The 14,659-nt window shown below is 42.6% G+C and overlaps 2 protein-coding genes across 4 annotated transcripts; both read left to right on the top strand.

The window, feature by feature from the left end:
• Positions 1-328: 328 nt before the first annotated feature.
• iba57 (iron-sulfur cluster assembly factor IBA57) lies at positions 329-2,598 on the top strand. Its single transcript, XM_084188069.1, has 3 exons — positions 329-1,093; positions 1,332-1,681; positions 1,913-2,598. Exons 1-3 carry the CDS (start codon positions 687-689, stop codon positions 2,302-2,304), a joined length of 1,149 nt encoding a protein of 382 aa, XP_084044195.1. The 5' UTR covers positions 329-686; the 3' UTR covers positions 2,305-2,598.
• Positions 2,599-5,083: 2,485 nt separating this feature from the next.
• On the top strand, positions 5,084-14,446 carry LOC311099121 (synaptosomal-associated protein 47-like). Of its 3 annotated transcripts, none has more exons than XM_084139773.1 (6): positions 5,084-5,204; positions 7,108-7,636; positions 7,841-8,340; positions 9,172-9,293; positions 13,085-13,289; positions 13,761-14,446. In XM_084139773.1, the coding sequence occupies exons 2-5, from the start codon at positions 7,131-7,133 to the stop codon at positions 13,229-13,231; spliced, it is 1,275 nt and encodes a 424-aa protein (XP_083995899.1). In that variant the 5' UTR covers positions 5,084-5,204; positions 7,108-7,130; the 3' UTR covers positions 13,232-13,289; positions 13,761-14,446. The 3 variants fall into 3 exon arrangements, with proteins under 3 accessions (XP_083995899.1, XP_083995897.1, XP_083995898.1); XM_084139771.1 differs by having other exon boundaries at positions 5,125-5,204; positions 9,169-9,293; positions 13,761-14,200; XM_084139772.1 differs by lacking the exon at positions 5,084-5,204 and adding an exon at positions 5,238-5,327 and having other exon boundaries at positions 9,169-9,293; positions 13,761-14,200.
• Positions 14,447-14,659: the final 213 nt, after the last annotated feature.

Genomic DNA, 14,659 nt, shown 5'->3' on the forward strand with positions numbered 1-14,659 from the left:
TAATTTGTTGACAATTATGTGTACAAAACAGAGCTACAAGTTGCCTTACTGCTCTTTTGACAGTTGAGTTCATAAACTTAGTTCAGCAGATAACAAACACGCCTGTCCAGTCTGCCTGTGGCTGTCTGCTCCACTCTAATCATGAGGGGTGTTTCTTTACAAACGCGCACCAATCTGCCGCTATTCACAGTACTTTTTTCAATGCCTGAGAAATAATAGGGGTGGGTGTGTGAAGCGCGTCAAATGCGTGAGCGTTGACAGCACTGAAAAGCAATGTCTCAGTTGTCTCAAGGCTTACAAATCCTTCTTTACCTGTCTCCTCCCCTTCATCTACATTGATTGAAGTGGAAGTAACAGGTGACTTCAAAAGGGATCATAGCTTTCACCTGGATTCACCTGGTTAGTCTGTCATGGAAAGAGCAGGTGTTCCTAATGGTTTGTACACTGTCTAGAAGACAGTCCATGAATCGGCGTATGAGAACGTGAGTTGATTACCTTGAAAACAACGGGCGGGCAGACATCCAGTTCTTACTACCTCAGTGCTCTGAACACACGAATCTTCTGGAACGCACCCATCGTCATGACGTAAAAGGCACGCAGTGAATTGTGGGATTCAAAATGGAGATTGTTATCAAGCTGTCAACTGAAACGTCTTGTCTCGGACTTATTTAACGCATTTTATTTAAATGTCCAGTTGCTGTTCTTCGCACACTTACCAAACAATGCACAGTCTGGGATTGGGTTTTTTCGCTAGGGCCGCGGTTGGTCCAAACGCTTTACTTCGACTCTACTCACGCAATTTCAATGCTAGAAAATGTTCCGAACGCCGGTACCAGTGGACAGGTGCTTGGGGCCCAGCAGGATGGATCAAGAACTACAGTCAGGAAGCACGTAAGAATGAATTGGGACAGTATGTTTGCTATCATCTTCCACACAGGACCTTACTAAAAGTTCAAGGGCAAGATACAAGATCGTTTCTTCAAGGTATTGTAACCAATGACATGGAGCTCTTTGTAGAAGAGGAACAGAACGTGTTGTATGCGCACATGCTGAACGTTCAAGGAAGGACACTATATGACATTATCATATACAGGTAAGGTTACATGGCTAAAATGCACTCAACTAATGCCTTATTGTAACAGCTACATCTTGTTTACAGTCAGGCTAGCCATAACCTCAATTGTGGGCGTGGCTTGCTTATCTAACTACTAAGTTTCACATGAAAGTTACTGTGCAGCAGTTAGACTGTTTCAATTAGTTACTAGAAACTCAGGCATTATATACATTTGAAGTACCCCCAACCTGACATTCTTTCTTTTATTGTTATTTAGGTTGAAAGAAGCCGAAGCGGGTTGTGGTGTTCTGGTCGAGTGTGACACCACCATAAAGGACTTCATTTTGAAACATTTGAAGGTGTACAAAATCCGCCGGCAGGTGAAGATCAGCCTCTGTCCAGAGCTTTCTCTATGGGCTGTGTTGCCTCAGGGAACAGCCCCAGGCCAGGAGAGGCCCAAGCCAGGTCTCACTGCCCCAGAAAAAGCTCTGATGTGGGAGGAAGATCCGAGAACTGAAGCCATGGGCTGGAGGTTGGTGGTGGACAACAAAGTCGATCCTCTGGAAATTATTCCATCGTGTCAGCAAGGCGACTCAGAAGAGTACCACAGGCACCGCTATGCAATAGGTAGGACCAGCCAACAAGAGGTTTAAGTGGTGGAAATGGTTTGCTTGCCTCATGTAATACTATGTGCTGTAGCCAACTCTGGCTGTATAGGGTCAACTACTGGGTTGTTGTCATGCCATATACGATAGAACAGTTGGCTGCAGCATACGGTATGGAATATGGCTAGCAGGGCTGTTGGATTCAAGTTATTCCTGTAAGCACACTATGTTTCTATCTACCCGTTTCTCCTAGGACTTCCTGAGGGGGTGAAGGACCTTCCTCCTGGGGTGGCTCTTCCTCTGGAGTCCAACCTGGTCTACATGCAGGGCATCAGCTTCAGTAAGGGCTGTTACATCGGCCAGGAGCTGACCGCCAGGACTCATCACACTGGGGTGGTGCGAAAGCGTCTGATGCCTGTACGCATGTCAGCACCAGCTGAAGGCCTGGAGGAAGGAGTATCGCTACAGACCCAGTCTGGCAAGCCAGCCGGGAAGCACAGGGCCGGGGTTGGAGAGCTGGGCCTGAGCCTGATCCGCCTGGCTCACGCTAAAGAGCCACTGACACTCAAGGCATCTGAGGACACCACAGTGACTCTGGAGGCCTCCGTGCCAGACTGGTGGCCCAAAGACTCTAAAGCCAAATGAGGATAGAGGTATTTATTGACCCCAACAATATGAAACGCACATATGTTCAAAAGAGCCATATAATTTCTACATGGATAGGGTCCACCTAGTACAGTATTTCACTGGTACCACTAGCAACCATGTCTGACATACATTTTACTTTGTTTGCAGTATTGAAATTGCTTTAGTTCCTGAAATTATAATTTGCCTGTTTTCCTTGAGACTATGCTGTTTGCCAGTTGTGCACCACCATTTACTAGCCATTGTCAGAATATTACTTTATGTATCTCTGGTGTAATAAACATACAAGGACACAAAGTATGGATGTTTGTCATTTTATCATCTCATTCACACAAAACATCCATAAACTTATGTATTTCAAGACATCAGGCAAGTCATTTGGGCTACCTACCTCTGAAACCAAAGGCTTATCAACCAAATGAATTGATAAATGCTCAGAAAGGGATTCTGAGTGTCCTACTCCTGGTAAAGGGAGTGCTGCCCTCTAGTGGAGTATATGGTTTATTTTTAATCTGCTGCAGTAAACTTTCAGGTTGTGAGCTCAGAGTTGAATGGTCCAGTCTCTTAAAGTCTTTGTTGCAGAGCATGCATTCTAGAATGTGAGCCACCATCTGCAGGTCAAAGGCAGCGTGGTGAGGTCCTAACGTGGTCAAGGTCTCTGAAAGATGCTGGGGGTAATTTGAGGAGGTGTTTCCAGAGCAAGAGCTCAAGAAAGACATGCGGTTGTCAGCGATGACCTTTAGGAAAGAGGCAAACTCCCTGTAGTCAATCCCAGAGCAAGACTTCATGATGACCTGGGGGGGGGGGGTGTAGGTACTACAGACAACACAGCTTTTAAAAATACATATTTTGTCATACAGTATCTCCAAGTGTTCAATATACCTGGCAAGTCTCCCTCTGGACAGCAGACAGCTCGTTTTGAAGAAACTGCCACAATGTCCACATTGCAGCCATTCAGCCAGCTATGGTTGATAGATGGTGTCTTCCTGCAGGATTATGAGATTAAAGTGGGGTTACTTACAGTTCAAAATTAGCCAGATGAATCAGATAAGCTTATACAGTCACTTGCGAAATTATTCACACCCCTTGGCATTTTTCCTATTTTGTTGCCTTACAACCTTGAATTACAATTGATTTTTGGGGGGTTTGTATCATTTGAGTTACACAACATGCCTAACACTTTGAAGATGCAAAATATTTGTTATTGTGAAACAAACAAGAAATAAGACACAAAACCAGAACTTGAGCGTGCATAACAATTCACCCCCCCCCAAAGTCAATACTTTGTAGAGCCTCCTTTTGCAGCAATTACAGCTGCAAGTCTCTTGGGGTATGTCTCTATAAGCTTGGCACATCTAGCCACTGTGATTTTTGCCCATTCTTCAAGGCAAAACTGCTCCAGCTCCTTCGAGTTGGATGGGTTCCGCTGGTGTACAGCAATCTTTAAGTCATACCACATATTCTCAATTGGATTGAGGTCTGGGCTTTGACTAGGCCATTCCAAGACATTTAAATGTTTCCCCTTAAACCACTCGAGTGTTGCTTTTAGCAGTATGCTTAGGGTCAGTGTCCTGCTGGAAGGTGAACCTCTGTCCCAGTCTCAAATCTCTGGAAGACTGTAACAGGTTTCCCTCAAGAATTTCCCAGGATTTAGCGCCATCCATCATTCCTTCAATTCTGACCAGTTTCCCAGTCCCTACCGATGGAAAAACATCCCCACAGCATGATGCTGCCACCACCATGCTTCACTGTGGGGATGGTGTTCTCGGGGTGATGAGAGGTGTTGTGTTTGCGCCAGACATACCGTTTTCCTTGATGGCCAAAAAGCTCAATTTTAGTCTCATCTGACCAGAGTCACTTCTTTCATATGTTTGGGGAGTCTCCCATATGCCTTTTGGCGAACACCAAACGTGTTTGCTTATTTTTTTCTTTAAGTAATGGCTTTTTTTCTAGCCACTCTTCTGTAAAGCCCAGCTCTGTTTTACAAACTAAAACACTTTCAAATCATTGGCCTGCTGCTCTTCAGAGGCAACATACCAGTGAATTCAATACCTTGACATGTGCCAATCCTTCAGATAGACATCCTTTTGGATGTATTCTTTCCAGTAGTGAATAAATTCCTTGAATGGAATAATTTGCTTTGGGTTTGCGTTGTATTCTTTCACATTACTGTTTGCAACAGGAACCGGAGTGTCATCTGCAAGGGGAAAAATATATACATTATGTGAAAACAACTTTAAAATGGGTTCATAACTGCAGCACAAATTATATCAGATAATTTCACAGACAATTATTTTGGGATTTGCAGTACAAAGATAAGTCGAAAATGTGGAGGGGCTGGTTCGTTCATTCGAGCCTAAAAATAGCTTTCTATTTCACAGACTATGATTTTCAGTTTGGATTGCAGGGGAACACATTTATCGATGCACACGCCCAATATTAATTGCGTAGCTACATTTTGTTTAATTTTTTTTGACATTGTACGGAAACATCTTGGGCATTGTCTGCTAATTCAACGTCGTCTTAAAAATACAATTTATGTAGTACATGTAAGCAACGAAATTAGACATGTTAATTTACACATTTACGTAGCAGGATCATTGTTTCTAGACGGACTGTAAACATGTCTGTACTGAGAACCTGACGTTGCTCCACTTCCTAAACAAATCAGTCGCCTGCGAACAGCTGTCTATTTAATTTTACGAATTATTAAACTGACACATTAATAAATAAATATATATATATATATATATATTCACAGTTTCCATACAGAGCAACTACTCGAATAATGACTGCTAGCTTTTGCACAATCGATAATATTCTCCCCTTACCCAACATTACAGAACTGTTGCTACTGATTTCCTGGAAAAGGAATAACCCTGCAGGAGCGCACGTGCCAGGTATGTAAAAAGTAAACAAAAACATGTTGACTGGTCGCTAGCTATTTTGTTTGGTTGCAGCTACTCTTTAGTTTGAACACGAATGTAATTCAATGCAAAAATACATTTCATTTTATTTTAGAGGTAAGCTTATGAAGAGGGCTTCTAGCTGGATAGCTAGCTAACGTTAGATAGCTTCCTGGCTTATTATGATTATGTATGTTTTTCTAGCCAGCTAGCAAGCTTAGCGTATACATAGTGGCACTAACAAAGTAACGTTAGCTAGTACACGGTAACATGTTTCTAGCTGTAACGTTACTGCCCTACAGTAATAGCTAATAGCTAGTCCAAAATACCTTGATTACAATGACATCTAGCTAGCTACTTGAAATACCTAGCAAAATACCTAGCTACAGTCAGGGAAAAAAGTATTTGATCCCCTGCTGACTTTGTACGTTTGCCCACTGACAAAGAAATGATCAGTCTATAATTTTAATGGTAGGTTTATTTGAACAGTGAGAGACAGAATAACAAAATAATCCAGAAAAACGCATGTCAAAAATGTTATAAATTGATTTGCATTTTAATGAGTGAAATAAGTATTTGACCCCTCTGCAAAACATGACTTAGTACTTGGTGGCAAAACCCTTGTTGGCAATCAGAGGTCAGACGTTTCTTGTAGTTGGCCACCAGGTTTGCACACATCTCAGGAGGGATTTTGTTCCACTCCTCTTTGCAGATCTTCTCCAAATCATTAAGGTTTCGAGCCAGATTTGACGGTACATGGCCCCGTCCATCGCCCCTTTGATGCGGAGAAGTTATCCTGTCCCCTTAGCAGAAAAACACCCCCAAAGCATAATGTTTCCACCTCCATGTTTGACGGTGGGGATGGTGTTCTTGGGGTCATAGGCAGCATTCCTCCTCCTTCAAACATGGCGAGTTGAGTTGATGCCAAAGAGCTCGATTTTGGTCTCATCTGACCACAACACTTTCACCCAGTTCTCCTCTGAATCATTCAGATGTTCATTGGCAAACTTCAGACGGCCCTGTATATGTGCTTTCTTGAGCAGGGGGACCTTGCAGGCGCTGCAGGATTTCAGTCCTTCACGGCGTAGTGTGTTACCAATTGTTTTCTTGGTGACTATGGTCCCAGCTGCCTTGAGATCATTGACAAGATCCTCCGGTGTAGTTCTGGGCTGATTCCTCACGGTTCTCATGATCATTGCAACTCCACGAGGTGAGATCTTGCATGGAGCCCCAGGCCGAGGGAGATTGACAGTTATTTTGTGTTTCTTCCATTTGCGAATAATCACACCAACTGTTGTCACCTTCTCACCAAGCTGCTTGGCGATGGTCTTGTAGCCCATTCCAGCCCTGTGTAGGTCTACAATCTTGTCCCTGACATCCTTGGAGAGCTCTTTGTTCTTGGCCATGGTGGAGAGTTTGGAATCTGATTGATTGATTGCTTCTGTGGACAGGTGTCTTTTATTCAGGTAACAAGCTGAGATTAGGAGCACTCCCTTTAAGAGTGTGCTCCTAATCTCAGCTCGTTACCTGTATAAAAGACACCTGGGAGCCAGAAATCTTTCTGATTGAGAGGGGGTCAAATACTTATTTACCTCATTAAAATGCAAATCAATTTATAACATTTTTGACATTTTAGTTTTTCTGGATTTTTTTGTTGTTATTCTGTCTCTCACTGTTCAAATAAACCTACCATTAAAATTATAGACTGATCATTTCTTTGTCAGTGGGCAAACGTACAAAATCAGCAGGGGATCAAATACTTTTTTCCCTCACTGTAGTAGTTCCAAAGCTTTAGGGTCTAATCTTTAATCTCGATTAACATCTTGACCTTGATTCAAATATTCTATGTTATTTATAATATGACATCTGAATTTATGTTCACCCCTCTTTACCTAAGTGAGCATCTGAAGCCAAGCCAAGATGACAAGCCCAAACCGAGACATCCCCATCCACAGCTGGCCAGGCTCCTACTACATCAACAGCGAGAAGCGCTGGGAGGCCGGGACCCTGTCCCTGACCCGCACCATGCTGCGCTTCACCTCAGACCCGAGCAAAGAGAACCTGGTCGGTTTCCGCCTCACCAGGATCATCGAGATCAAGATGGAGTCGTCCAGCTTCATCTTCAGCACTCTGACTGTGTTGGAGCAGGGGAATCTCAAGCACTGGTTTGGCTCGCTGAGGCCCAACCGGGTGGTGGTCTACAATGTCCTGGAGCATTTCTGGAGGGAGAGGTTGTTGTCCCCCTCTACTGAGGTCCAGGGGGTTGAGGCACAGCCCACCAAGAGGAGGGAGCTGATTAACCTGGTGGTAGGGGCTCAGAGACGGCTAGAGGACACAGGAAATGTCCTCCACCACCAGGGAGAGCAGTTTGATAACGTTATGCAGGGCCTGGACAAGATCGACTCTAATCTGGGCGTGGCAGACAAGTAAGGAGGATCTTGTTATTGTATTCTATATCTGGACCTTGTCATTCAACTGTTTTTATGTTTTCAAATATTGTACCTAGCCATGGATATTGTCGGAGGTTTTGATGCCTTTCTATTTACATGTCATTGGTTAATCTATAGTAGTAGTTAAAGAATTGAGATTGGATAGCGATAATCCAACTTCTGTCACCATTCTCTCCGTAGGCTACTGGCTGAACTGGAGTCTCCCCCTTGGTGGCCTTTTGGCAAATTACCCTGGAAGAGTCAGCAGGATGCCAAGGCTGAGCATGCTGCCAGAGAGTCCGCTTGTAAGGGAACAGCAACAGGCAAGCACAGAGTGATCACCAGCATACCAGCCATCGTTTCCAGAGGTGGGGACTCGGACCTGAAGCCTGGCTGCTTGATGGTGATGGTCTCCTCATTAGAAGTCCGAGACACAAACTATGTGCTCCTCCACCGCTTTGAGAGGGACGAGGTGGATGACATCCGGGTTCACAACCCTTATGAGATCAGTGTGAGGCAGAGGTTCATAGGGAAGCCAGACATATGCTTCCGACTCCTGTCGGCTAAAATGCCGGAGGCCATGTCTGTGCTAGAGATGCAGTATAAGAGGAAGGTGGAGTACACGAGTGAGTACTCTGCCTTTAAGACGACCCCAGCCACGACCCCAGTTGACCAGGATCAAGGTTCAATATGGAATGCAGGTAAGAAGTGTGGATTTTACCTCTAAAGTCACAGGCAGGTGTTCTTCTTTGTTTATTTTGCACTGTTTGTGCATTGGTTTGTTTGACCACCAAGTGGCAGTAAAGGTCTATGTATTTTAGCAATAGCTCAGTATACATCTTTGAAATTGCTTTAGGCTCTCTTGAGGCTCAAATCTCATTATACACTCTAGATCAGGGTTCCCGAATAGGCGGCCTGCGGGCCAAATTCGGTCTGCGGGTGATTTTATTTGGCGCCCCCAGTTTTCTGATAAGAAATTATGTACTTTTTGTTGTTTGACATAAGACTGTAAAATCCCCACGATATCAGCTCAAAGTGTATTTTAATTTAGGAAATATGTTCCCAAGTATTCCCACGCATAACTAGAGGCATATGTGGTCGTATCCCAATGGAATCAAGGTTTTAAATGATTCCGTGTTTGTCAAATACTTTATTTTTATTTTTATGCCATTTAGCAGACGCTTTTATCCAAAGCGACTTACAGTCATGCGTGCATACATTTTTACATATGGGTGGTCCCGGTGATCGAACCCACTACCCTGGTGTTACAAGCGCCATGCTCTACCAATTGAGCTACAGAGGACCACCTTTATCTGTTTGGGATTCTTGCGGGCAATTAGCTGTTCACAAATTATTTATAACTATGTTGACCCCTGCTCTAGATTATAGATTTATTACACAATTTTGCAGTTTTTATGTTATGAGCTTTCCCCTTTACATTATCATGGGAATACTGTTATGCTCATAAGATGATCATTTGTTTGTTTGAGTTGCCTTCTCACTGTATCTCTGTCCCCCTCCTGTGGCAGCAGGCTTGCAGCAGTACCAGGAGACGGAGGTCCCCAGGACGGTCCCAGCAGGAGAGCTTTCCCAGGTGCATTTGCATGTCCTTAAGCCAGAGGTAACTCAGGCTGAGGTTCAGGAGCTCCGACAGGTGAGAGATCTGAATCTGGCTTCTAATTTCTCTCCTTCTGTATACTAAAGCATGTGATCCTACAGAAACCTAATCCTATAACAGTCTAAAGTTACAGTGGGGAAAAAAAGTATTTAGTCAGCCACCAATTGTGCAAGTTCTCCCACTTAAAAAGATGGGAGAGGCCTGTAATTTTAATCATAGGTACATGCCAATTATGACAGACAAAATGAGAAAAAAAAATCCAGAAAATCACATTGTAGGATTTTTTATGAATTTATTTGCAAATTATGGTGGAAAATAAGTATTTGGTCACCTACAAACAAGCAAGATTTCTGGCTCTCACAGACCTGTAACTTCTTCTTTAAGAGGCTCCTCTGTCCTCCACTCGTTACCTGTATTAATGGCACCTGTTTGAACTTGTTATCAGTATAAAAGACACCTGTCCACAACCTCAAACAGTCACATTCCAAACTACACTATGGCCAAGACCAAAGAGCTGTCAAAGGACACCAGAAACAAAATTGTAGACCTGCACCAGGCTGGGAAGACTGAATCTGCAATAGGTAAGCAGCTTGGTTTGAAGAAATCAACTGTAGGAGCAATTATTAGGAAATGGAAGACATACAAGACCACTGATAATCTCCCTCGATCTGGGGCTCCACGCAAGATCTCACCCTGTGGGGTCAAAATGATCACAAGAACAGTGAGCAAAAATCCCAGAACCACACGGGGGGACCTAGTGAATGACCTGCAGAGAGCTGGGACCAAAGTAACAAAGCCTACCATCAGTAACACACTACGCCGCCAGGGACTAAAATCCTGCAGTGCCAGACGTGTCCCCCTGCTTAAGCCAGTATATGTCCAGGCCCGTCTGAAGTTTGCTTGAGTGCATTTGGATGATCCAGAAGAGGATTGGGAGAATGTCATATGGTCAGATGAAACTAAAATAGAACTTTTTGGTAAAAACTCAACTCGTCGTGTTTGGAGGACAAAGAATGCTGAGTTGCATCCAAAGAACACCATACCTACTGTGAAGCATGGGGGTGGAAACATCATGCTTTGGGGCTGTTTTTCTGCAAAGGGACCAGGACGACTGATCCGTGTAAAGGAAAGAATGAATGGGGCCATGTATCGTGAGATTTTGAGTGAAAACCAGCAAGGGCATTGAAGATGAAACTTAGCTGGGTCTTTCAGCATGACAATGATCCCAAACACACCGCCCGGGCAACGAAGGAGTGGCTTCGTAAGAAGCATTTCAAGGTCCTGGAGTGGCCTAGCCAGTCTCCAGATCTCAACCCCATAGAAAATCTTTGGAGGGAGTTGAAAGTCCGTGTTGCCCAGCGACAGCCCCAAAAACATCACTGCTCTAGAGGAGATCTGCATGGAGCAATGGGCCAAAATACCAGCAACAGTGTGTGAAAACCTTGTGAAGACTTACAGAAAACGTTTGACCTGTGTCATTGCCAACAAAGGGTATATAACAAAGTATTGAGAAACTTTTGTTATTGACCAAATACTTATTTTCCACCATAATTTGCAAATAAATTCATTAAAAATCCTACAATGTGATTTTCTGGATTTTCTTTTCTCATTTTGTCTGTCATAGTTGACGTGTACCTATGATGAAAATTACAGGCCTCTCTCATCTTTTTAAGTGGGAGAACTTGCACAATTGGTGGCTGACTAAATACTTTTTTTCCCCACTGTATACTGCCTTTACATTGTCTCTTTCTGCTTAATACCTGTCCTGTAGACACCTGTTTTGTATGTAGAGGAAATGCGTGATTGAATAACCATGTTATGTTTCAGTAAATGTATGCCATTTCAATAGCAGGTTTTAAAGAACAAGCATAACTTTGCCTATGGAAATCATGGGAAGATAAATGCTATATTTCCATTCCAAACCAGAGATTCACTAATGACTTAGATTTTTCAAATTATATTTTATATGTAAGTCGGTGAGACCACAATCCAAACTCCAATGGGTTTAAGAGAGAGAGGGAAAGATACATGGCCAGTTATTTGGTCAGACGTCTCTGGTCAGACAGTGTATAAAGTATTTCCATTCAAAGCCTCATAATGTTGAACAGGGTGAGCTCCATGCATGGTCTATGGTCGCAAGACATAAACAGTGACGCAAATGCAGTCAATTATTTTTCATTTAACACATTATTATAAGTTGCTCAGAATGGTGTATTCCATGTTAAACCTCTTCGAAACACAACATTTTGTGTATATCTAAGACCACATGTAATTGGTTGGTGAACCGTTACAAGTATGTTGTCATTTTCATAATCCTCCTGAAACATAGGCTACAGTCTCTCCAGACTTGGATGTTTTTTACTGTCCCATAAGCAATTCTATAAAGCTGAATGAAGCTGAGATTGAATGAGCCTTTTGTGGAAACTGCGTTTACAACAGAATAGTTAGTTACGTATTACAAGTTAAGTATTGACCACTTCAGAATGGTCTCAATACGATTGTATCTCAATATAGTTTTATATATAATCATTTTACAAACAAATCGATCATGTAAGTGACGTTTTTCTCAATTAGTCTGTGTACAATTCAGGGTTGTGTATTCTTTCTCTATCAGTGGATTACTATGTAGTGCTGATAAGTCTTAATGGTAAGTCTTAACTACAAAGCCTACCACTTTCTCAAGTGGTACAATAGTACACTTTTTGACACACCCAACCCTGATGATTAGAACCTATAGTGAGAGCCCCTCGTTGAGAGCCACTTTCAACCTTATTTCCTACCCAAGTGTATAGCAAATAGCCCCTTTTGTCAAAAGATATTTGATACAGATTATCAGTTGGTTTATTGTTCAAATCAGTTAAATATTTACAGTTCTTTATGTCCTAAACAAATTCCTACGAGTCACCACACCTCACCTTTCGTCAGTTTACTGAGGTTATTAGCCTACTTTTTTTTTTAAACTTGTGTGTATTTTACTAACAAATCTGACTGTTTATGTTAATACACCCAAACAAACCTAATTTTCAAGCAGTGGTGTGATGATATTGAACTTAAGCAGTAGGATTGAGTTAAAGGTCCTGTGCACATTGTTGCTGTGTGTCAACACTTACTGGCAGTTGAAAACTGACATGTCAATGGGTGTGTGTGATAATGTGTAGGATAATATTAGTTTAGAAACCACGGTGGTGGGGTTTGGAGGGAATGTTTATAAGGTTTTGCTTGGCACAACGCAGTTTATTTTAGTTGTTCCATTGACCATTATGTACACAGTTGTTGGAGCTTGGAGATGGAGTTGCAGAATTCCCTGAACACACAGAAAGTTTAAATAACATTTAATTGACTTGTTTGTTATCGATGACCAGAGGAGATCTCTGTAAAACCACCATGTGCTTGAGTATCGTATACTAGTCACATTGATATTGTTTCACATGGAGATTGTGTCTTGAACTAGCGACGTAAATACAGTTATGATAGATAGTTTTCATTCATTCTGTCTTCTTGGCCCCAGCAGGCAGTGGAAGAAGAATTATGACTGAGAAAAAAGTGTTATTCCTCCTCTCTGCTCATCTCCCCCGTCTTTTCCACTGACTGACTCACTCCCTCTCCTCTCAGGACATAACGCCTAGAGAAGACACTTTTTCCCCCACAACAAGAAACAAGATTACTCCCACAGACCTAGGTCAAATACATATGTCAAATACTTGAGCTGCGCTTGATTTACTTTGCCCTGTAAAATGGAACAAAATGGATCCAGAAGTGCGAACCACAAGCTAAATCAAATGTATGTATGTGTGTGTGCCTATATGTCTCTCTCCCTACTCTCTCAGATGCTGATGCAGCTGAAAAACCTGGCTCTGGAGGCTGAGACAGAGCTGGAGAGGCAAGACGAGGCCCTGGATGTTCTGACCACCTCTACAGACCGGGCCACCATGCACATAGACAAACACACCTGCCGCATGAAGAGACTGCTGTAACTCACACACCAGTCAGCCAGCCAACCGGCTCACTTACAATGCAATGCAGAAATGCACTGTGAGTTGCCATTGCCTTACGACAAATGTATTCTCTAAGATAGTTGTTGTACTGTACCTCCTATATTTGAGGTTCCATAACCATTGAAACCAGATTTTACCGTCTGCTTGGTTGTAACACGTGAAGTTATGTCTTAGCCTCAGGTGTAGTCATACACCCTTACCTCATTGTAACGTGTAAAATATAGAAATCGATGTTCCTCTCAATGTGGTAATTACCGACCAGTCCACTAGATGGCATTTACATCAAGGTGAGGAAGTGTTCACTCCCATCAGCACTTTGTGGAGATATCGTCCTTTTAGCACTGACAAACCAGGAATAGATCCAAACCTGGTTGTTGTTGACGGGAGATGGAATCCCTGGGTTGGACAGACAGAATGGTCTCTGTCACACATGTATACCATGGTTTCTGATGTACTTAAATCACGGTGAGGAACGATTGTCATGTGTTTTTTCCTTCTTATTTTTCAGGTGTAGGTGTCAGTGAAGCCATCCCCTCCCTCCATGCACATGGTTTCCCTCCAGCTCCACCTGTTGCATGTCCCCATGTTGCTGCTGAGTAAGCGATGCATCGAGTGGGATCACTGCATTATAATCCAGGTTTGCAGTGGGTATGTAACATGTAGCAAAGTCCCTTGGAACTGTGTCGCTTGAAACACACAGAATACTGTACAGAGCTCCTACTCGAAGTCAATTCCTATTCCATAATGTACCGTACTAGAAAAAGCAGGCAGCAACTCACAATAGGTTATTTCTCTAACATTGTCACTGGATTTAGGAATATCTGTATAATCTTATGTGTCTATTAATGACTCGCATATTTTGATGCTGTAGTGTACTCTATGTTGTACTGGAATTTATTTATTGTCTCGTTTCATATGTGAACTTGCGATAAACTGTTATTTAAACTCAATATCTGGTAAATAATGCTTTTCTCCGTACATTTCATGCTAATGTACTGTAGAGAGCAGAGGAAGTATTTGAGTGGCGCGTAATTATCCAATAAAATATGTTTACATAGAAGACAGACGATTGGCTTTAAGTAGTACAATACAACCTGCCCAGTTTATAAAAGCCAATATACACTGAACAAAAATCTAAATGCAACATGTTAACCGTTGGTCCCATGTTTCATAAGCTGAAATAAAAGATCCTAGAAATTTTCCATGCGCACAAAAAGCTTATTTCTCTCAAATTTTGTGCGCAAATTTGTTTACATCCCTGTTAGTGAGCATTTCTCCTTTGCCAAGATAATCCATCCACCTGACAGGTGTGGCATATCAAGAAGCTGATTAAACAGTTTGATCATTACACAGGTGCACCTTGTGCTGGGGACAAGAAAAGGCTGCTCTAAAATGTGCAGTTTTGTC

This window comes from Coregonus lavaretus (genome assembly GCF_964263955.1).
Source record: "Coregonus lavaretus genome assembly, chromosome: 23".
Taxonomy (NCBI): Eukaryota; Metazoa; Chordata; class Actinopteri; order Salmoniformes; family Salmonidae; genus Coregonus; species Coregonus lavaretus.